The sequence below is a fragment of the Mastigoproctus giganteus genome, chromosome 1 (assembly GCF_048544385.1).
Source record: "Mastigoproctus giganteus isolate SK-2022 chromosome 1, ASM4854438v1, whole genome shotgun sequence".
NCBI classification, from domain to species: domain Eukaryota; kingdom Metazoa; phylum Arthropoda; class Arachnida; order Uropygi; family Thelyphonidae; genus Mastigoproctus; species Mastigoproctus giganteus.
In genome coordinates, this window is record NC_143575.1 from 30,329,813 (window position 1) to 30,354,790 (window position 24,978).

At 40.2% G+C, this 24,978-nt stretch overlaps 1 protein-coding gene across 3 annotated transcripts in view; it reads left to right on the forward strand.

Annotated features, from left to right (window-relative positions):
- LOC150090678 (kinesin heavy chain-like) overlaps positions 1-24,978 on the forward strand; it is a 400,102-nt gene that overhangs the window by 94,679 nt on the left and 280,445 nt on the right. For all 3 annotated transcript variants that reach the window (XM_090372178.1, XM_090372181.1, XM_090372188.1), the window contains exon 5: positions 11,336-11,384. In XM_090372178.1, the coding sequence (XP_090228304.1) occupies positions 11,336-11,384 (49 nt within the window). The remainder of the gene's footprint in view (positions 1-11,335; positions 11,385-24,978) is intronic.

A 24,978-nucleotide genomic window follows, 5' to 3' on the forward strand; every position in this document is an offset into this window, starting at 1 on the left:
AGTCTCTGAAATACCATGCATCTTGTTTTTCAGGCTTCTGCTCATTCTAATAGAAGCAGTGCAAGAATCTCTTTCACCTCTGCCAGTGGCTACTGTCAATCTATTGGTCTTTGTCTCCCCCCAAGCTAGCAGTTTTCCGACCCACCTAACACTGCCTCGATAGCATCAGCAAATATTCTTGCACCCTTTCTATTTAAGTGTATCCCATCCCTGTAGAAGCAATCTCTCCTGTTAACAAGTACAGTCCAGGCTGAAAAAAATTCTACCCCTTGAGCCTTGCACAATCTTTCCAGGGCCGAATTGATCGACAAGGCTCTCATCATATACTCCCTCCTATCATGTCTGGGCAGAATTGCAGACACTTTCAAATTCAACCCTAATTCTCGACTTTTGTTCAACAGTGACCTGTACTTGTTAAGTAATTCTGCCGGTCTCCTGCTCTTAATATTATTAGTGCCAACGTGTACAACTATGTCACCTTTTGTGCCCTTAAACATCTAAGTATATGATGTCAAAATTATTTTTTGCATCCAGTTCCTTTGTTACTATATTGTAGTAGCCATTCAGATTGGTGAAACAAGGTCTTCCCTTAATGAATCCATGCATAATTGCCGTATAACTGCATTCCTGTGAAGATGATCCTATAATGTCTTTATCCACAGACTGTATTATTTTCCCTGGAACAGAAGTAAGGCTTACAGGTCTATAATTAGTTATTTCCCCTTTAGATTCCCTTTTGTGAATTGTGGATACATTTGCACATCTCAAGTCCATAGGGACAGACATTCTTGCAGAACAGTATGAAATACTTTGCCAAAATCTATGTATATGATGTCAAAATTATTTTTTGCATCCAGTTCCTTTGTTACTATATTGTAGTAGCCATTCAGATTGGTGAAACAAGGTCTTCCCTTAATGAATCCATGCATAATTGCCGTATAACTGCATTCCTGTGAAGATGATCCTATAATATGTCTTTATCCACAGACTGTATTATTTTCCCTGGAACAGAAGTAAGGCTTACAGGTCTATAATTAGTTATTTCCCCTTTAGATTCCCTTTTGTGAATTGTGGATACATTTGCACATCTCAAGTCCATAGGGACAGACATTCTTGCAGAACAGTATGAAATACTTTGCCAAAATCTATGTATATGATGTCAAAATTATTTTTTTCATCCAGTTCCTTTGTTACTATATTGTAGTAGCCATTCAGGTTGGTGAAACAAAGTCTTCCCTTAATGAATCCATGCATGATTGCCGTATAACTGTGTGAAGATGATCCTGGAATATGTCTTTAACCACTGATTGTATTATTTTCCCTGGAAGAGAAGTAAGGCTTATAGGTCTATAATTAGTTATTAGCATTAGTAGAGGCATATGAAACAAGAAAGCAAGCTTATGGAGCATTAGCCAAAAAAAAAAAAAAAAAAAAACCACTTCCATTTCACCTCTCCATTTGTTCGAAATACCTGTCCAGCTGAGCCTTAAAATTTTTTTAGGCTATCAACTTCCACAACAAGGGATGGAAGTCTGTTCCACCAACCAACTACCCGCTGGCTAAAGGCAAATTTCCGCACATCTATCTTTCCTCAATTTGAATTTATGCCCTCTCAGGTGATTATACTGAGCAAAAGGAAGAATCCCATCGGCATTGAGCATGCCCAAACTATTCAACGTTTTATACACCTCTATTAGATCACCTCGCCGGTGCCTAGTCTCCGGACACTGTAATTTGCAAAACTTTAGCCTTTCTTCGTAAGAGCAACCCTTTGTTCCATTCACTAATCTTGTTGAGCTTCTCTGTACTCGTTCCAGCAGCTCTACATCCTTCTTGAAATGATTCCTTCAGACCTGTATACAGTACTCAAGGTGTGGCCTGACCATTGCCTTATTAGCATTAGTAGAGGCATTTGATGCAAGAAAGCAAGCTTATGCAGCATCAGCCAAAAAAAAAAAAAAAAAAAAAAAAAAGTAACATAAATAAATAAAAATAACCACTTCCACTTCACCCCTCTATTCGTTCGAAATACCTGTCCAGCTGAGCCTTAAACTTATTTAGGCTATCAACTTCCACGACAAGGGATGGAAGTCTGTTCCACCCACCAACCACCCGCTGGCTAAAGGCAAATTTCCGCACATCTATCCTACATCTGTCTTTCCTCAATTTGAATTTATGCCCTCTCAGGTGATTTTTCTGAGCTAGAGGAAGAATCCCATCAGCATTGAGCATGCTCAAACCATTCAAGGCTTTGTACACCTCTATCAGATCACCCCGCTGGTGCCTAGTTTCCAGACACTGTAATTTGCAAAACTTAAGCCTTTCTTCGTAAGAGAACCCCTTTGTCCCATTCACCAATCTAGTTGCCCTTCTCTGTACTCGTTCCAGCAGCTCTACATCCTTCCTGAAATGAGGCCTCCAGGCCTGTATACAGTACTCTAGGTGTGGCCTGACCATTGCCTTATACAAGGGAATAATCACCTCCTTATCCCTGCTAGAAAAATTCCTATATATCATTGACAATACACCATGAGCTACTCTTGCAGCTCGTCTGCACTGCTCAGAGAACTTCATATCTGCCTGCACCACCACCCCCAGGTCCCTTTCATTCTCTACCACTGTCAGTGTAGTACCACAGATTTGATACGTTGCTCTGGGGGTTGCTGTTTCCCATATGTAGTACTTTACATTTGTCAATGTTAAACTTCATTTGCCACCTCGAAGCCCATCTGCTCAACCTTTCCAAATCCTGTTGCAGCAGCATAGTGTCAGTAGTGTCCTTGACAACCCTGCCAACCTTCGTATCGTCTGCAAACTTGGACATTAAGCCTGATATACCATCATCAATATCATTTATAAATACAGAAAACAATAAAGGCCCCAATACTGAACCCTGAGGGACTCCACTAATAACATTAGTCCACGATGAGCAGTGTCCATTGTACAAGGGAATAAACACACACATTATACAAGGGAATAATCACCTCCTTATCCCTGCTAGAAAAATTCCTGTATATCATTGACAAGACACCATGAGCTACTCTTGCAGCCTGTCTGCACTGCTCAGAGAACTTCATATCTGCCTGCACAATTACCCCCAGGTCCTTTTCATTCTATATCACTGTCAGTGAAGTACATCAGAGTTGATACGTTGCTTTGGGGTTGCTGTTTCCCAAGTGTAGTACTTTACATTTGTCAATGTTAAACTTCATTTGCCACCTCTCAGCCCATCTGCTCAACCTTTCCAGATCCTGTTGCAGCAGCATAGTGTAAGTAGTGTCCTTAACAACCCTGCCAACCTTTGTATTGTCTGCAAACTTGGACATTAAGCTTGATATACCATCATCAATATAATTTATAAATACAGAAAACAATGGACCTAACACTGAACCCTGAGGGACTCCACTAATAACGTTAGTCCACGATGAGCAGTGTCCATTACTTCTCCCCCTCAACCAACCCTTTATCTATAGCAGCAATTTGCCTCCAGTGCCACACTGCTCCAATTTGTGCAGCAGTCTTCCATGTGCAACAGTATCAAAAGCCTTTCTAAGATCCAAATATGTAATATCAAAGTTATTCCCTGCATCCAGTTCTTTTGTGACTGTATCATAGTATCCAGTAAAATTGGTCAGGCAAGACTTTCCCTTAACAAAACCATGCTGTGTCTGAGCTATAACTGAAGTCTTGTCTAGATGATCCTGCAGTGCTTCTTTAACCAGTGCCTCCATTAATTTTCCTAGAACAGAAGTTAAACTCACAGGTCTATAATTACTTGTGTCAGCCTTTGATCCTCCTTTGTGAATTGGGGTCACATTTGTACATCTACAGTCTGTGGGTACCTCCCCTGAGTCCAAAGAAGCTTTCATAATTATGGCTAAGGGTTTGCTTGCTTCATTTGCTGCCTCCTTTACTATAACTGGATAGAGCTCATCCACCCCAGGTGCCTTTTTTATGTTTATCCTGAACAATTTCTCCTCCACTTTCCTCTCAGTTATTACAAAATCATCTAGCTCACTGCCAGGGGAATCAAGGGGAATGCCAGAGGTACTTCACCTTTGGCATTTCCCTTCCTGAATAACTCCTCATGTGTGAATGTAGATGCAGAATACTCATTTAGTTTGTTAGCCACCTGAGGAGGATCCTCAACTGTTGAACCATCAATATCCAGTGGTCCAATCTGATTCATCCCTTTCCTTCTAGAGTTTACATAGGTAAAGTACTCTTTTCTGTTTTTCTGTGCATCCTTTGCCAAGGATTTCTCATAATCTGCCTTTGCCTGCCTAATCTTCTTGGTTACAGATCATCTTATATCTACCATAAGCTTCCATGTCACCCATTAATTTATATGTATCCCATGCATTTTTCTTCTCTGCCATATGTCTCATTAGTTCATCTGACATCCATTTAGGCCTAAACCTTGAACAATATTTCTTAGTTGGTATGTAAAGCCTAGTAGCTTTCAAGATAAGTTCTTTGAATGCTTCCCATTTTGAATTTGCTGTTGGTAACATCATCAGTTGGTCCCACTGTATAGAATTTAAATACTGTCTCAGACCATCGTAGTAGTTGCCTTTACGAAAGCAAGAACCCTTCCCTTTACCCCTGATGGTAGTTACCTCTTTGAGTAAATCCCACTTCAGCACACTATGATCACTGCCACCTAGTTGTTCCTTTATCTGCAGATTCTTAATGCATGAAGAATCACTACTGATAATCAGATCAAGAGTATTACTCCCTCTAGTTGCCTCCCGAACATGCTGATGTAGAAAACAATCATTCAATAAATCCACAAAAGCCTTGCTAGTGTGTGAGTGACCAACCCACAAATTCCAGTCAATATCTGGGAAATTAAAATCCCCCATTATAAGACTCTCTGATTTACTGGTCCACTATTTCCCTGTACAGTTTCTTATTATACTCATCAGAGTCATTAGGCCTATAGCACACTCCTACTCTCAATTTTGATCTCCCAATGCTTATGTCACACCAAACTGACTCGACATTGCACTGTCCGGCGATGTCAACTGGCTTCACTTCCTTGGATTTTATGTGTTTCTTAACTAATAGTATAACCCTCCTCCCTTCCTATCCTGTCTATCCTTTCTGTACACACTGTACTCCCCAAATTCCAATTCTGCATTCCTGCCTTATTTCTGCCTTAGATTCCCCTTTGTGAACTGGGATACATTTGCATATCTGAAGTCCATAGGGAGGTCGGCTCCGTAATGGAAGATTTCTCTCATAATTGCTGCTAATGATTTACTTACCTCTTTTCCTACTCTTTTAATATAATTAGTTAGATTTCATCATCTCCAAGTGCCTTATTTATTTTTAGTCTAAACAATTTCTCCTCCGCTTTTGTCTGAGTTATCATAAAAACTCCCAGTTATACTTTTGATATGTCAATTTATAACCACTTCTTGAGACATGAATGTAGATCCAAGATATCTATTCAGTTTGTCAGCAACCGGAACAGGATCGTCAACAGTTATACCATTCATATCTGGTGGACCAATGGGATTCGTTTTAAAATTAGTTAACATGAATCCCATTGGTAACAAAACGTATGAAAAGAAGTCTTTGGCCAAATTGATTGCAAAGGCTGTCATCTTGTATTCCTTCCTGTTGTGTCTGGGCAGAATTGCAAACATTTGCGAGTTTAATCCTAACTCAACCTTTTCTCATCATTTTAGTATATCTGTTAAGTAGAGGTAACCCTCGTATAACGTGGTAGCTTGGTTCCTACAAAATCTTGTGCATTGTAGCCAAAGTAGCTTATGCGCCATCAAACTCCCCCCATAACAACAAAATCTTGTGTAATGTGAATCCGTATTATACAGGACTAAGAACCAGTATAATACGGGTAAAAAGGGGGGGTTTATGTTCCAAACGCTAACAAAAATACACAATTTTTTTTTTTTTTTTTTTATAACTATTGGAAACTTAATTTTTATAGTAGTAATAACTTAATATTTTAACTTTTAATATGTAGTATTTAATTTATAATTTAAATTATATTATAATTTAATTTATTATTTAATATTTAATCTTTAATATTTTTATAATAGTAGTAACTTAAATAGTAATAACTGAACAAACATCCTACCTTACAAACTGTGATAGTTATATGTCAGATAATGTACGTTCAATTAATTTTCTTCCTCTTCATCACTGCTAAGCACAATCTCTTTTGTAGCATCTTGATTTTGTGTACCTTCTGATCTCTTTAGAAGTCACGAACTGCATGCTTCGAAGTCGCAATTTTTTATGGTCTCAAACAAGAACGAGTTCAATAGCACAGAACCTAACCCAGGGATCTCCCAACAAAATATAGTGGACCCCCTACTTTAAAGATATAAAGCACAAATTTAACTTTATTACCTTGCCAATTAACAAAGTTAAATGATACATGAAAGTTGAAAGAGTATTTTACAGTGTTTAACAAAATAAAAATAAATTTACACTTACGTACATAGCTTAATTAATACATACTGTAATATGTACATACTAACTAATTCATATTTCTGTTCACTGACTTTTTTTTTTTTTTTTTTTTGTTGTAAAATTTAAAACGGTAAAAATGATATAGCAAATAACAAAGGACATGGCATGCACAAGTTGCAACTAACACAATACGTGCAAGTGAGATACGGAGTAACGAGTTTCTGAAAATTTATGTATGTTTTTTATATGATTGAATATTTCATGGAATGGGAAACACATTTCACCATAATAATGTGAAAACCCACAGAATTCTGGCTAACGGTTCTATAGAAAATGCAAGAAGATCGAGTTTACTACCTGCCCGTTTATAATTGATTACACTAACATAAAAGATCAATAAATCGGAAACTGCAAATTGTGTTTTATTGTTTTATGATAGTAGTGACCTCCAGAAATGTGCTTTAGTAAAATATCATGAAGGTGATAACAACTAGGGAGTCAACATCAGGGATTCACAAAAAGGAATGGACACATTGAAAATTACCATCTAACATAATAGCAAGGTTTTTCCAGCACAAAAGCCCAAAAATACTATGTTATGCAAGATTTCCTGCAATTTTCAAACCTTGTTATATAAGCACTTGTGTGAGGATTGCTGAAATTTATCAATCGTGTTAGAGCGAAACAGTGTTGTAGAAGTACTGTATTACAGGGGTTGCCTGTAATTCCTTAGATCTCTTATTCATAATATCATTAGTGCCAACATGCACAACAATGTGTTGTGCATGTTGGCACTAATGTCTTGTAGTGCTTGTTGGTACTAATGTTGTGTCTTGTAGGACACAATAGGTGACAACAATGTCACCTATTGTGTCCTACAAGATAAGTGTTCTCTAATATCATTAACTTTTGCCCCTGCCAAACATGTCCTGATCCTATTCCATCTATCCTTTTTGCACAATATACACTGTTCAGTAAAAGTATTATGACCATTTACCTAATAGTGGGTATATCCTCCTTTTGCTGCCAGTATTGCCACTGTGTGGTAAGTCATGGACTCCTTAAGGCTTCTGAACATTGCAGGAGGTATATTGTACTTTGTCTACAGGATTGTGTTCCGTAGATCTGCAATAGTGTCCGTGGTGGAGGATCCATATGCCAGATCTAGTGATCCACGTAATCCCAGAGATGTTCAGTGGGATTCATATGTGGACAATCTGGCAGCCAGGGTAGCACTGGAGGACACTTTCTTGTCTAGTGATCCACTTTAAAATAATACTGGCAATGTGGTGGATACATCATCTTGCTGGAACACACCTGTGGCATCCGGAAAGACAGTCACTGTGACTGGGTGTACTTGAGCAGCCACAAATGTTGATTCACAGGAAAACATCTCCCCCACGCTAAAACATTGCCACCATGGACCTGTTTCTGTTGGACCAGGACATCAAAATGATTCCTCTCTGCAGCTTCTTACCATATCCTCCATCTGCCAGTCATATGGCATGGTAGGAAATGTGATTCATTGGAAAAGGCAACTTTTTTCTAGCAATTAGTGGTTCAATGATACCATTGAGATGTATTTTAGATGTTGGTGATTCATGGCTGTAAGCATATGGTACCTTGACTGGGTGACTACTGCAGTGGCCATATACTCAGGAGGGTTGATTGCATTGTGGTCTTGGAAACACCACTGGTTAAAATACATGGTCAGCCATTTCACTGTTTTTCTTGTATTGGCTCAGACAAGACTGGTCAGCCTACATTCACCATGGCCATTGATGAGACGTGGGCATCTGCTACTGGCTCAACGATTGCTGCTCAGTCCAATATCTGTCCATTGTTGGAGCATCTTAATTACAGTGCTCCATGAACAGCTCACAAGATTCGCAGTTTCTGTAATACTGACATCCTTCAATTGGTTCCTGGCAATCATCCCCTTTTCAAAGTCTGTCAAATCACATCCCCTTTGTCCTTGTTGATGAAGTTCTTCGTGTGGGCTGCATACCATGAATCTGCATTATCACATTTACCAATTCTCACTGCAACATATGGGCCACCAGACAGGGATGGTCAATTGCTAAAAATGGGGATGATCATAATTTTTTGGCTGGATAATATATTTCCTATTTTCCTTATGGTAGAGTCACCAACAATAGCTACCTCCTGTGGGACTAGTGCTTTATGCCTTTGACATTCACTGTGTTGCCTGATGCACGAGTGTAAGCTATTCAGAAAAAGCTTTCATAATGTATAATAGATTTTGATTCTTTGTTATACACTGAGTGGACAGAAATTATGGGATACCTACCTAGTAACGGGTAGGCCCACCTCTTGCCCGGATAAAGGTAGTCACATGGCGAGGCATTCAGTCCACTAGTTCACGAGAGCGTTCCACAAGTATTTCCATCCATGTTTGCTGCTCCCCTGTCCATAATTCCATCTCATTTTCTGGGTGGAGGATCCAAAGCTCGAACGGACCTTTTCACAGCATCCCAAAGATGCTCCACAGGGTTCGTGTCCAGTGAACGGGGAGTAAAATTCCATGGTGGTAAAATCTGTGGAATGCTCTTCGAACCGTATTCTAGTCACCACGGATCTGTGGGGAGTGCATTGTCCTGCTGGAAGAGTCCATTGCCCTGTGGATGCATGACCATGAAGGGATGCAGATGGTCTGCAAGGATGGACATGTAACTTGGACCATTCAGAGATGAGTCTAGATGTACCAGAGGTCCCAAGTGTGCCAGTTGAACACGCCCCAGACCATTACAGACCGTCCACCTTTCTGAACGGTTCCTTGTTGACATGACGGGTGTATAGCTTCATGCGGTTTCTCCCAGATATGCACTCTTCTGTCTGCTCGAAATAACTGGAAATGGGATTTATCAGACTAGGAGACTCGTCTCCTATCATCCAAGGTCCAGTTCCGATGTTTTTTTTGCCCAGTTCAGGCATAGAGTCCTGTGTTGTGGTGTTGTTAGCAATGGGAATTTTGTAGGGAATTTTGTTGGGAATACGTTATGGCGGCTCCCATAACGTATTGTGGCTAATGATCGCCTGATGGTCTTGGTGGAGATGTTTCTGGCACCTCCCTCGTTGAAGTCGGCAGTGATTTGCTACCGTTGCTCTCTGGTTGGCTGAAATGATGCAAGACAGACGTTGACGGCCATGTTCATCCACCGCCTTTCTCCACCCACAGCACTATCCATGATGAGATGTTATTCTAGAACTGGCTTATTCCCAATACACTCTTGATTCTGTTGAATAGGGATAGTTCAATTTCTGTACCATCTCTGCGATATATGACCCATGCATCGGGCACCCACTATTATCTCTCTTTCAAAGTCGGTTAACCTGCGATGGTTATTCATACTAACATTGAATTACTGTCTATGTGAATGCATTGTACCTGCATACCCACCAAGCAGTGGGTTCGCCCAATAGTGAGAGGGGTGACTGCGTCGCATTGCTCAGGAACCAGATATCCCATGAATTCTGTGTTTTCAGTGTACAGTGGTTGTGATGTGGGTGTTGCTGCAAAGAGAATGATTGTCCTATCCTAGTGATTTTTTTTTTTCTACTCTCGGAATTGATGTATAGAATGGAGTAGAAAAACAGTGTTTCTAATGGATTATTCTGATTTCCCCCCTACACAAAAGGTTTATGAAAAACATTAACATAATAAAATAACAGCAACCTACACACTAACAATAAACAAGAGGTTATTGTTAGTTGTGTATATTGCTGTAGAACAATTATGGAAAGAGAAAAAGGGCACTTCTTGTGTGCATTTGTTAGAAAGAAAATTTAATGAGAGATGACTGAGATTAACAATAAATATACAAATATTTATTTTGGAAACTTCTTCAGTTGTTCTAATTATAGAAAACTGAATTGATAAATTACATATTAGAGGAGCAAAAACTACACATTGAAATAAATTAATAGCAAAGAATGTGCTCAACTGGAACTCTGTCCTGAATTTGGCATGGGAAAAGGATGGTTGTTATGCTGTATTTCTGCTGTTGGATGGGTTTTGCTGGAGTAATGCTATCTCTGTGACCTTCTGATCACTGGGATTTATTGTAAAAACAAAATATGGACATTATTCTGTGGAAGCTGTCTGAGCTATTGGACATTTGAATGGTTTGAACAACAATGATTCCTGTTGTTTAGGTTTGCATTGTTGAATGTTGGCTTGATGTGCAACACTTTGGTGTATTCTCAACACTTACAGAAATTGAAACAAAGAGAAAGTAATCCCCTCCCCATGGCTCTGTTTTCTGATTGTACCAGAAAAGATTTCCCTTTCTTCTTCCTATTCTTCATCCCCCCCCACAACAGCAGCTGAAACTGCTTCCAATATTGTTCCTACAGCATGCCTACTGGCCATCAGTCAATTGGTCTTGGTGGTTAAAGAGGGTCACGAAGGATTGTATCACACCAATGATTCTGTCCAGTAGTAGGAAGGTGACATATGACATCAAGTGACATCAGGACATATGACTGCTATTTGTCCAAGACAGTGACAAACTCAGGGTGCAGTTAGAGTTTAGAATGTTCTTTGTTGCAGTTTTATTTTATTTCAGTGTATATTTTTGCTTCTCTTATATATGATTGCACTATATATAAAAATCGTTCTCTGAAGATAGTGATGAAATAGTCTCAGTAGTATTAAACATGTTTCAGTGTATATTTTTTGATGAGCCCATTTCATGTTAGTTTGCTAATTAAAATGTGTTTCATAGTTTTTTTTTTTATGTAAGTGATACCTTTGGTGCTGAAACGTGTGGTGTTAAAAATGTTAATAATGAAAAGATATGATATAAATGCCAGTCATATTTTGAATCTTAATTTGCTACTTATTACTTTTCTTTATTTACCTCAGGTATCATATTTTGAAATTTATATGGACAAAATCAGAGATTTGCTGGATGGTAAGTACGTGTACAATATAAAATATATGCATGTAAATTGCATAATTGCGACAACTTAAAAAAAAAAAACTGATTCTATGTAAAATTAGCAGATACTTATGAATAATTATAAATATTTACAAAATTTAATTTGGGTTTATTAGTTTGTACTTTCATTAAATTGCCAAAGAAGCATCACAGGCGTACTGTTGAGCATTTGGAGATCAGTGTCTATTAGTTAAATCTCTGAGATTTATTCAGCTAATTACCTAAAATTCAGTAAGTATCTTACTTCATTTGAGCCATTCTACTACCCTGAGCACTTTCAGAACTGTTTTTTTTTTAAGGCAGTGAGAGAGGCTGTTCATCTCTGCAGTTTCATTCTATGCAATGGTGCAACTACTATAACACTAGGTCAATAAACCCCATACTGTTTGGTATGGTTGTTAAAGATTATGTGGGTGTTGTTCAGTATTCTGATGGGGGTGGTGGCCAAGAATTTATACTTTCACTCTCTGATACTCTGCCACTGTTAGATAGCCAAGATTATATATTACAAAATATATCAGAATTTATTAATGGTGGTTCCAAATAAAAAGAACTTGTTGATGCTAAACTTTAATTTCTGTAGGTTAAAAGAAGTACACTGCTGGAAAAAATTAACAGAACACAATGTTTTTCATGAATATTTTATCGCGAACAGTGTCACCAAAGGTGAATATTGATATAATAGGCATCCTGACATGTAAATTCTGAGTATCCAATAGAAATCGATCTACCACCTTACAGAGCAAACATTATGCAAATTATTAATGCCTATAAAAACACTGGTTGTGACTTCATCACTTCATCTAATTTTTTGGCTTGTTCAGTGGAGTAGCCACATCTCCAGTACTCAGGGTGTCAAGTCATCATCTTTTAGATGGCGGGCTGTTGAACGACTTGAAGCCAGGCAGTAGCAGGCAGAATTGGCATAGTGACAATGTGTCACACAGTGTCGTCTGAGCACTGTGGAAGCAGTTTCAGGAGACAGGAACCATTACAAGAAGAGCTGGCCAAGCTCGCCTGGGAGATAAGTCAGATTCAGATGTCTAGTATCATTGTTGCGGGCTCCAGGGTTTCTCCCCCCCAATTCTACGCTGAGTCCTCTGTACTGGGCATAGCCCAAGCTGTTACTTCGTTCAACAGCAGAATACGTTTTGCTGTTGGCTAGACCCAACAGGTGTATAACAACCAGGGTGCACCACACACTATCCCATCCCTAGTTGCATGGAAGCACTCCAGGTTCTACTATCGATGACTCTTTACTGGGGTCCCAGGGTAGCTGGTGGGTCCAAGTCCTTGAGGCTGTCACAGACATTCTCTCAGATATGCCAGACAAGCTGTACTGCTACCTGGGAGTCTAAAATGCTGATGGAACTGATATACGGGTGACACTCAAGTCAAGTGGACCCAATTTCGGCGAAGTCCGTACGGTCTGTGACAGCCAAATCCTCTGCTTGCACCTTCACGATGGTGGGACTGTTAGTAATCCTGGGTATAACCTCCATGCACAAGTACATGGTGGGTGACCACCCAGGTGTAAGCAGGGGTCGAGGTGTGGCGCCCACACCACATGGAGGAATGCTGCCCTCTCTATGTTACCAAGCAGTACTAGGTGGTAGATGACTCTCATCAATTGGTGAAATACCACCACTTTGCTTATTGGAGACTGGAAGTGGTGGAACCCATGTTTAGTCTCTAGAGCTAAGTTCCGGTCAACCCCTCCCTATCTCTTCAATCATGCAGTATGATTGATGACTTTTGAGGTTATGATTAATGTCATGCCGAGATCCAATATTCCTTACATTTCGAGGATACAGCTCTAAAACGGTGTTCGCAGGCCGGCCACTAGTTAGTACACCGGACCGAATCTATTGGTAACTCTCTAGGAGGCTTCTGGATCAGCTAGTGTATAATCTTGCTACCTCTACTCTGCCAGATAGTGACTGGAGGGAATCCGAGTAGTGTGTATGCGGGGAGCATTGTCGAGGCCATGTTATGTCAAGGATCTGGGTATATTCTTACCACGTGTATGCCATATCCAAAAATTTCATTACCGTATTTTCCCATGATTAAGACGCACCTTTTTTCGAAAAATTTGGGGTCAAAAAACTGGGTGCGTCTTATACAGTGGTTGTAGATTTTTTTAACTTGCATTTCCCACTTTTTCGCGCTTTGTCTTTGCGCTCATTGTTTTGCACTTGTTACGGGTATATTATATTACGTTCTGTCCAGAAATGGCTCAGAAAAGATTTTCGTACAGTGCTGAATTCAAGTTATGAGGAGTCGTATGAATTTTATGATGAATAAAACTTGAGTTCAATAACTTTATGTAATACATTTTTTTTCAAATTTCGGGTCCCAAAATTAAGGTGCGTCTTATACATGGGGGAAATACGGTACTTCATACAGCATGTCCCACCCACTTTTTCTTACTATTGAATACACCATGAATTGTCAAACTAATAGAGCAAGCTTATCTGCGAAAAGATCTTAACCTCCCAATCACTTCCTAATTTATTTCACAAATATACGTGGTCTCAGTTACGATGTCCATTTCCACTTGCAGTCTGCCAAACCCCATATCCTGTTTTCTGACAGAATCTCAGTTATCGGTTGATTCAACTACTGCTCATCTCAGATGCCCAAATTATTCACTGTATGATTCCTTTTGCCTCAAAGGTGGTACTTGTGCACATGTCCATTCCAATATTCCCTGTCAGAGACTTGGCGACTTTGGAATCTCCTCTCTTTGATCTTCTCTGGCTTAAAATCTCTTTACCTCATTGTGTCAAATTCATCTGTTGTCTCTACCGTTCTCCCAACTCCACTAATCACTTGGAGTTCTTTGACTTCCTCTCTTTGCAACTTGACTTTCTCCAGTCCAACTTTCCTAACAGTGAGGTAATTTTCCTTGGTGATTTTAATGTTCACAACTCCAGCTGGCTTCCGTTTTCTAGTCACACTGACCCAGCAGGTCAAGATGCTGAGGCATTTTGTAATTACTAATGACCTAGCACAGATTTTTCATTTACCTACAAGTTTACCAGACAATCCTAATCATACAGCCAATACGCTTGATCTTTTTCTCACAAACAACCCTTCTAAGTACACGGTTGAAGTGAGAGGTCCTTTAGGTACTTCAGTTCACAACTTGGTGATTGTCTCTTCTCCAATGGAACCTTTATCTCATGGCTATTCCCAACCTCGTGTTGTTTGGCATTACAAGAATGCAAAATGGGATGACTTGCGAGACTTCTTTTCTTCTTTTCCTTGGTCTGATTACTGTTTCAAAACTTCTGATGTCAACGTTTGCTCAGATCGTGTCAGTGAAATTATTCTTGCAGGAATGGAATCCTTTATCCCACACTCCACTTTAAAATCTCGTCCTTTATCTAAACCTTGGTTTTCCAATAAATGTGCTAAGGCTGTTCAAGAGAAGAATGTTGCATATCGTAATTGGCTTGTTTCCGATATTTCAGTTTCATTTTCTGCCTACACCAAAGCTTGCAACAATTGTAACGCAGTTATTAATCAGTCCAAACTAGAGTATGAACAGGCTAAGAGTAGAAAACTTGCTTCTTGCCCTAATGGTAGCCGAGCATTCTGGTCTCTTGCCAAAGCTTTTAGACACAACTTTTGCCCATCTCTGCTCCCACCTCTGTCCAAAGCAGATGGTTCTGTTGTCACTTCAGCCAAGGATAAAGCTGACCTGCTAGCATCCCATTTTTCTTCCAACTCATGTATTAATGATCTTGTTAAAACACCTCTCACCATTCCCAACATGCTCCATTCAATGCCTCCTGTGGTCTTCCGTCAAAAGGATATCAGAAGGATTTTGATGAATCTTGATACTAAGAAAGCTCCAGATCCTGATGGTATTTCTCCACTTGTCTTCAAAACCTGTGCTCCTGAACTTACTCCTATTCTTTGCCGCCTTTTTTCACTTTCTTATTCCAAAGATGTTTTTCCTTCTGCTTGGAAATTTGCTCATATCCAACCAGTTCCTGAAAAGGGTGGTAGGTAGTTGTTGAAGCATCGGCTTCTGTGGCCATAGTGCACCTCCCAAGGTTTTTTTGCAGTACTTTGATCCAAGCCCGAGGCGGGATTCGAACCCGCGACCTTTGGGTTGCCAGGCAGGCACTTTACCCACCTGGCTAGCCCGGTTGGCCCTAAAAAGGGTGACAAATCCCTCCCATCCAATTATCATCCCATTGCAATTACTTCCACTCTTTTTAAAGTAATGGAGAAATCAATTAACTGCCAATTCTTAAACTACCTAGAAACCTTCTGTCTGAATAACGATCGCCACTATGGATTCCGTCAGTGTCGATCCACTGGTGATATTCTGGCTTATGTTACCCATTTATGGACTAATTCAATGGAAAGGTTCGGTGAAACACAAGTAGTTGCTCTTGACATCTCAAAGGCTTTTGATCGTGTTTGGCATAAAGGTCTTCTAAACAAGCTTCCATCTTATGGTTTGCCAACTGTTTTTAATAATTGCTTATCCAGTTTTCTGTCTGATCGCTCACTGAGGGTCATGGTAGATGGCTCTCTGTCTTCTAACTTCTCCACTAATGCTGGTGTCCCCCAAGGTTCAGTTCTTTCCCCCAATTTTTTCCTCTTGTATATTTATGACCTTCCATTGACTGGAAATCCTATCCATAGTTTTGCCGATGATAGCACATTGCATTCCACTTTCCATTTTGAGAAACCTTGTCCTGCTCAATCAGTTTCAACTTCTCAAATCTGCTACAAATTCCTTAAATGCCAATCTTCAGGTAATTCTCCATTGGGGCAAAGACAATTTAGTTGATTTTAACCCTTCTAAAACTCAGTCTTGTCTTATATCTTGCAAAAAGGATTCTTCTGCTCCTATGCTTATCTTTAGTGACACTCCTATTTCTAGGCAAAATGATATATCTCTTTTGGGGATTACCCTGACTTCTAATCTCTCTTGGCACAAGCACATTACAAATATTGCTTCCTCTGCATCTAAAAAACTTGGTTTTCTCTTTCGCTCTCGGCGTTACTTTTCTTCCAAACAGCTGCTCACTCTGTATAAATTGGAAATCCGCCCAGCCATGGAATATTGTTCCCACATCTGGGGTGGTGCCCCAAAAACTTCTCTCAGGCTTCTTGATTCCATTCAGAAGAGGGCAGTTAGGTTAATTAATGATTCATCTCTAACAGAGTCTCTCCACTCGCTTTCTCATAGACGTACTGTTTCTGCTGCATGCCTCTTCTACAGATGCTTCCACGGGCACTGTTCTTCTGAATTGGCTTCTATAATTCCCGCTCTCTCTTTCAAAACAGTCTGAATACGTGCCGCCACCAGCCAACATCCATTTACTGTCCAACTTCAAACCCACAGAACCAACTTTTCATCTTCCTCATTTATTCATTCTACTTCCGTTTTCTGGAACAAGCTTCCTTCATATGTATTTCCTGAAAATTACAATCTACAGAAGTTCAAGTCCAATGTCAACAAATATCTTCTTTCGTCTTCCCAACCTCCAACTCAAGCACGGCACTAAGTACTATAGGTTCTAATACCTCTCGTGTTTGGGGTTCACATAAAAAAAAAAAAAAAAAAAAAGTAGTAAGTGAAAGGAGCTGGTGATTGTGGGAGATGTTTGGGTGGGGAGGCTAAGAGGATAGTAAGTTGGGAATGGGAGAAGGCATTCCCTAGAAAACTAAGTCATGATAGTAGTAATAGATTACAGATTGTAGTGATGGGCAGTGAGTCGATCCCACCCCGGAAAGGGCTCAGCAAGTCCACCTAGTGGTGCATCTCCAGAGGGGTTGATATCCTACCCTCTAAGGGTTAACAAGTGGTTCTCTGGTAGGGAGCCTACTAACCCGAGGCCTGTTTCCCACTCAGCGTGACTGAGTCAGATTATGTAATCCCACCCCAATATGGGGTTAGCTGTCATGGTCTGGAGTGGCTTCCGAGTTTGGTAGTCATTGTCAGGATAGGTTTCTCTTGTCAGGAATTCTTCTAGGATATATTTGGAACCCGCAGGCTGGTCATATCTGGGCAGGACGCTAGTTTGGGTGAGCCATCAGACATCGTCGCCATTTGAATACACTGCGAATTCATTGAATGCTGTAAAGTTTTCCTATTTTGTATAAGTAGAGGTGCCTGTTCCGGTGCATATGCTTCCGTGAGAGTGTGAAGGTTTTGGTAAATCGGACAGGTGAAGGTAATGTGGTGATCCATCTCTGGCATTCCACAGGTGAGGCAGGGTTTTGTACCAGGCTCAAAGCGTGAAGTTTTGCATTGAGGCTTCCATGTCCAGTTAGTAGAAAAGTCGTATGTAAGCATGGTATAAACTATTTGTTGAGTTGTTTGGGATGCTCCTGCACTGTTGGCATGTAATTATGGGTGGTTCTTCCAAGTGGGTTGGCAGCTCAAGAATTCTGGAGAGCAGTTCACATCTAATTCTTTTCTCTTCTTGGATGGTGTTGTTCAGGTGCAATACTATGTTGTTGCTGCTGCATGGGAGGTTCCATCTCTTATGGTATATTAGATAATGTAATGCCACCTCGAGATGAAGTGGTAACTTGCTGGATAGGACCTGCAGCGCAGGAAGTAGAAACTGTTCTGCAGGCTCTATAGGTCATAAGGAGGATGGTGTGATGTGCTTGATGTAACTGTCATTTTACTACAGTGTAGTTGGCTCTATGGCCCCAGGCACTGGTTCCATAGGTGTCTATTGGGAGAAAAATACATTCACTGTAGAGCTTTAAGGTTTGCCCCTTCAGACCCCAGTTCTTCTTGGTGACCCCCAGGAGCTTTCCAGTATTTTTTTTTTTTTTTTTTTTTTTTTTTTTATCTTTTCCTTGATGTCGTTGCCACGTTCTCTGAAGGATAGCCCAAAAGGATCCATTGGCATTTTCAGAGCCCGAATGGCATCTTCAGTGCATTTTCCTTTTGCGAAGCTGTATTGTTTTTCAGAGTGGAGGCTCTTTGAATGATAGAGTGCGAAGAATCTTCTGGCTACGATCTTTTCCAATACTTTACCTATAATGGGTAAAAGGGCAATTGGCCTATACGAGTTGGGTTGGTTGGTTGGCTTTTCAGGGTTTTTGATAATTATCTTGAGAAGGGCCCTTTTGCATTGGGCTGGAAAGACTCCATCCCTGATGCAAGCATTCAGCAGGTTTACTATGATCTCTGGTCTCGCAGCCCATATTCTTTTTATGACTGATTTTGAGCATGTCAAGGCCAGGGCATTTTCCAGATTTGGTGTACGGGATGGCCTCCCCAATTTCGTCTTTGGTGATAGGTTGTTGATGCAGTGTGCTTGCATATATATGCAAGGTGGTCAAATCTAAGGTTGGCCTGGAAAGTGTTCTCTTGTGTGTGTGTGGGGGGTGTCTTGATGGACTATAGTATGAAGAATGGCTTCTACTGATTCAGCCCAGGTTGTTGGCTCTGTCTGGTTTGGGAGCCTGGTGGAGTAGTATATATGTCCTGGAATAACCTTGTCCATCACAAGTTTGTAGATCAGACCTCATGGGTCTTCATTTCCGGTTTGTTCTACAAATCTTTCCCACAATTTGCATTTCTCATGGTAGATGGTTGTATGGAATACTCTTCAAGCCTCTTTGTATGCTTCTTGTAGTCTTTCCACATCTCCGGCCAGTCTTCTATCCCTCCTGGCTTGTTGAAATTGTCTCCTGGCTGTTCTTGTTGCATTCCAGAGGTTGGTGAGTTTGTGGTCCATCATGGTATGCAGTGCTCTCCTCTTATGTCAAAGCATTGAGGTGTTGCAAGCCAATATTGCCATGTGGTGGAAGGCAGTGACTTTGTCTTCTGCTGGAAGGCTTCCCTTTGTTTCCAGATTGTCTGGTGTTGTAAAGTCTTTGATATATTTATCAAAGGTGTGCCAGTCTGCTTTCCTGTTGTTGAATCTACTAGCTTTGTATTGAATCCACTGTCTTTTTTTTTTTTTTTTTTTTTATGTAAACCCCAAACACAAGAGATATTAGAACCTATAGTACTTAGTACCATGCTTGGGTTGGAGATTGAAAAGATAAAAGAAGATATTTGTTGACATTGGACTTGAACTTCTGTAGACTGTAATTTTCAGGAAATAAGTATGAAGGAAGGTTTTTCCAGAAAACGGCAGTTGAATGAATAAACGAGGAAGATGAAAAGTTGGTTCTGTGAGTTTGAAGTTGGACAGTAAATGGATATTGGCTGGTGGCGGCACGTGTTCGGACTGTTTTGAAAGAGAGAGCGGGAATTATAGAAGCCAATTCAGAAGAACAGTGCCCATGGAAGTATCTGTAGAAGAGGCATGCAGCAGAAACAGTATGTCTCTGAGACAGTGAGTGGAGAGACTCTGTTAGAGATGAATCATTAATTAACCTAACTGCCCTCTTCTGAATGGAATCAAGAAGCCTGAGAGAGGTTTTGGGGGTATGTTTCTGATTATAACAACAGAGCATTGTTGCTAAATAAAATTTGCGTGGAATATCATACCCAAACACCATGACCTATATATACATGTGTGTGTATATATATATATTATTTATTTATTTTTGTTACTGTTATTATTATATATATATATATATATATATATTTTTTTTTTTTTAAATCTGCTGTCCCTAAACAGAAATATAAGTATGTAATTCATATCACACTGATTCAATACACATTAGTATTCCCACGCTTTTGTGCTGTACGAAATTGGCTAGGAAAAAACCAAACATTAAGTAAAGTTAATAGTAAACTGGTAATGCAGACTATATTTACTTCCGCGTATCAAGCAGAAATTTCTTTCCCAGATGTGGGAACAATATTCCATTTGCAATTTATACAGAGTGAGCAGCTGTTTGGAAGAAAAGTAACACTGAGAGCGAAAGAGAAAACCAAGTTTTTTAGATGCGGAGGAAGCAATATTTGTAATGTGCTTGTGCCAGGAGAGATTAGAAGTCAGGGTAATCCCCAAAAGAGATATATCATTTTGCCTAGAAATAGGAGTGTCACTAAAGATAAGCATAGGAGCAGAAGAATCGTTTTTGCGAGATATAAGACAAGACTGAGTTTTAGAAGGGTTGAAATCAACTAAGTTGTCTTTGCCCCACTGGAGAATTACCTGAAGATCGGCATTTAAGGAATTGGTAGCAGATTTTCGAGAAGTTGAAGCTGATTGAGCAGGACAAGGTTTCTCAATATACAAGAGGAAAAGAGTGGGGGGGGGGGAAAGAACTTGAACTTTGGGGGACACCGGCATTAGTGGAGAAGTTAGAAGACAGAGAGCCATCTACCATGACCCTCAGTGAGCGATCAGAGAGAAAACTGGATAACCAAGTTGGCAAACCATAAGATCGAAGCTTGTTTAGAAGACCTTTATGCCAAACACGATCGAAAGCCTTTGAGATGTCAAGAGCTACTTGTGTTTCACTGAACCTTTCCATTGAATTAGTCCATAAATGGGTAACATAAGCCAGAATATCACCAGTGGATCTACACTGATGGAATCCATAGTGGCGATCATTGATCAGACGGAAGGTTTCTAGGTAGTTTAAGAGTTGGTGGTTAATTGAATTCTTCATTACTTTGGAAAGAGTAGAAGTAATTGCAATGGGACGATAATTGGATGGGAAGGATTTGTCACCCTTTTTAGGAACTGGCTGGATATGAGCAAATTTCCAAGCAGAAGGAAAAACACCTTTGGAATAAGAAAGTGAAAAAAGGCAGCAAAGAATAGGAGTAAGTTCAGGAGCACAGGTTTTGAGAACAAGTGGAGAAATACCATCGGGACCTGTAGCTTTCTTAGCATCAAGATTCGTCAAAATCCTTCTGACATCCTTTTGACGGAAGACCACAGGAGGCATTGAATGGAGCTTGTTGGGAATGGTGGGAGGTGTTTTACCAAGATCATTAATATGTGAGTTGGAAGAAAAATGGGATGCTAGCAGGTCAGCTTTATCCTTGGCTGATGTGAAAACAGAACCATCTGGTTTGGACAGAGGTGGGAGCAGAGATGGGCAAAAGTTGCGGCCAATAGTTTTGGCAAGAGACCAGAATGCTCGGCTACTATTAGGCTAAGAAGCAAGTTTTCTACTCTTAGCCTGTTCAAACTCAAGTTTGGACTGATTAATAACGGCTTTACAATTGTTGCGAGCTTTGGTGTAGGCAGAAAATGAAACTTGAGAAATGAAAAAAATGAAACCTCTTGTTGTAGGGCTGACTTAAGGTGATGGGGTTACGATTGCTGGTTGTCCAGTAGGTGTGTAGCTGCCAATTATGTTTGGCAGCTGAGTTTATCATTAGTAAGTGTTATCATTAGTATCACTGAGTTTATCATTAGTAAGTGTTACATCAATGTAGGAGCTACCAAGAGGGATTGTGCAGGTGGGAGGGTGGCCGGGAATGTTGTGAATGTGCGGATCTCAAAAGGATGGGTCATTCTTCAAGGAGTTCCCCTTTACGGTTGGTCAGTGATGGGGCTGTTCCATAGTTGGGATTTAGCATTTGCATCTGCCGCATTCGGGATACTATGCTGTCGCAGGTTGTTGATTACATTGTCCAGGTAGTGCACAAAAGGATCCATTGGCTGTGTGTATGTTGGGAACACTGCATGTAGATAGAGACGACTTGGGTTCACCCTCGATTGAGGCAGCGACAGCATGAGGGATTGCATAGCCCCCAATTGCAGCCAAATAGTGTACCACTGCATTGCCTACCTGGCCAGTGATCGTCACATTTGATGTCAGAATCCTGCTCCTGGTGGGCAGTCCCTTGACAGATCCTTTATATGTGTTATGACTCTTGTAGGAGTAGAATTTTTATTTGATTTTCTTCCATAATCCTGGAGACCTGATTTTTAACTGTGAGTGATCTTTGGCAGTTTAGTTGCATGACTCTGAGATTATTACTGCTCTACCAGTTGCTTCTGTTGTCGTTGTTATCTATAAGTGGTTTTGGATTTAACTGACTCTTTGGCTCTAAGGAACTCTGGACAATTGGGGTCTTTGAATGAGCGATTGCAAACTCTCTTTCATAGCTTGCAGCTGGGGCATTGAGGGGGTGCTAGCTTTGTTCGGGCAATCCGAGTATACATGTCTTTTGGTGGCACAGTGTCCCCAGGTGTTGGCTTCCTTTCGGTAGGTCTTTGCCGGGTGGCCATACCTAAGACATTTAAAGCATCTAGATGGCACTGTAAAGGCTTTGGTTTTATGCACTGACCACTGGAGAAAGATTCTGTTGTTTTGGTTTATATTCTCTCTTTCGTATGGGCCCGGTTATTTCAATCATCCAGTTCAACAGGCCTTTGTTCCTTGACTTGGTCGGAAATCTGAATTTTATCATATTCTGTGCCTCCTGCAGGGTCATATCAAGACTCCTCAGGTTTTATATCTCATCTGTGATGTCGTTCTTGGTCAGTTCTTTAGAGATATTGTAAATTATCATGGTGGGTCCCAGTCTTTTGGGGACCCCACATTCAGATTCAGGTCTTTCAACTTTGATGACATCTTTATCTTTTCTGCTGAGCTATGTCAACCAAAATAAACCTGTATCTGGCTCTAACAGCAAGATGGAACCCTATGATGTCCAGTCATCAACTGTTTCTTGAGGTTGCTGCAGCTACAGGTGAAAACATTTCCAACCGGACTGTGTTAAGAAGGCTCAATTCAAGTGGACTCTCTGTGCAGGGAAGCCAGTAGTTTGTATCCCATTAACCCCAAACCACCACAGAGCTTGTTGAAACTGGTCCCATGAACATGTGACTTGGAGACCTGACAAATGGGGGTACAGTTCTGTTCTCTGATGAGTTCCATTTTAGCCTACAAACAGATTCTAGATGTTATTTCATCTGGAGACAACGAGGAATGTAGTACTATACCTCCAACATTAGAGAAAGTGACACACGGTGGAGGCAGTGTTCTCATGTGGGGTGGAATAATGATCAATAGCTGCACCCCTCTTAGTGTGCAGAAGTACTGAGAATAGATCCTCAAACCCTATGGGAAACTATTTAGGGGCACGGTTGGTCCAGATTTTTTTTTTATGCATGGCAGTGCCTCTACATAATGAGCTCAAGTGGTGGAGGAATATCTTGAATTTGAAGATATCTAACGATCACCACACTTAAATAATCCAATTGAACACGTGTGGTATGGGCATTGCATTGCACGCTGAAAGCCAGCTCCTTGGTCACTTGGTGAGCTAAGTCTGTGCTGGTGGAAGAATTGGATTTATTGCCACAGAGTCGTATGGACACCCTTATATTGAGTGTGGTCCACTGCTGCCAGGCCTGTTTAGCTGTTGAAGGGGATCATGTGCCATAATGATGTTGAGTGATCATATTTTAAAGCTTCTTGTATCCACCTCTGTAATGTGGCATTTTTGGTAATTCTTACACAACCCCTATAAATGTCCCTTATCCATCTCTGAAGTTTTTTGCTGTCTCCTCATTTCATCATTATTCTATGGTACACCACCATACCAAATTTTTTCCCGCTTCATTGCAAGCTGTGCGAGTTACACCTCATTTTCTACATGTTCTGTTAATTTTGTTGAGCAGTGTAGAATGAGGTGTGATCAAGGAATTAATTATGCATCTTGAAATTTCTACTTGCTGCATGTTTGGTAATTCATCTAGACATAGTAATGTACAAATCACTCATTTATCTCTAGTCAGTCAGAAGTAGTGTGCATTGAATGGTAGGTGTTTTATGTTTTGTCACATTTTAAAATGACTGCTTTTATTGTGCAGTGAATTGTTTTTGTTTTTCATTAGGGAAAAGTCTAACAGAAACACAAGATGTGAAAAACAGCTTTCTGAGAGGATGTTATAGGTGTGTCATTGGAAGGCTTTTATGGTTTGCAAAGTTTAAAGAGGGCTGTTTATCTGTTTTAGATGATCTTCACTCTGGCCACCCATCAACTTCAAAAACCAATTGATTCAATTGCATGTGGTTATGATCTGATCAGGATTGATCACCATTTAACTATTTGCAAAGTTGCTAGCTTGTGAAATTAGTATTCCTTATGGGATAGATCAGTCAGTTTTAACAGAAGATTTGGGAATGCAATGCATTTCAGCCAAATCTGTGTGTTACATCTTCACTGGTGATCACAGAATGGCGATTTCTTGCATGTCAAGATCTTCATCAACATGTTGCTACTGGCCCAAAATTTGCTTTTTCCCTCATTATCAATGATATTGTGGATGTATGGCTATGACCTGGAGATGAAGATCAGATTATCTTAATGAAAGACTTCTCCAAGTCCCAAAAAAAGAAAATCTTGATCATATGGGAAGATCATGTGTACCATATTTTTTGATTTATAGGGCATTATGAATTTGTCCTGCATAGGCAAACAATGAACCATAATTAGCTAGGTCGCGATTAATGCGATATTTGATTTAGTGCGAATTGTATAACAATACCAGGTCACGTTTAATGCGAACCAAAATTCATCATCTAATGTGAGGCTAGTGCAGCTAGCCTTGTATTAGATGATTAGCTTAGATTAGTCTTGCATCAGACACTTACATTTGTTTATGTGCTACTGCCTGTCGTAATATATGTTAGTTTTCGTGAT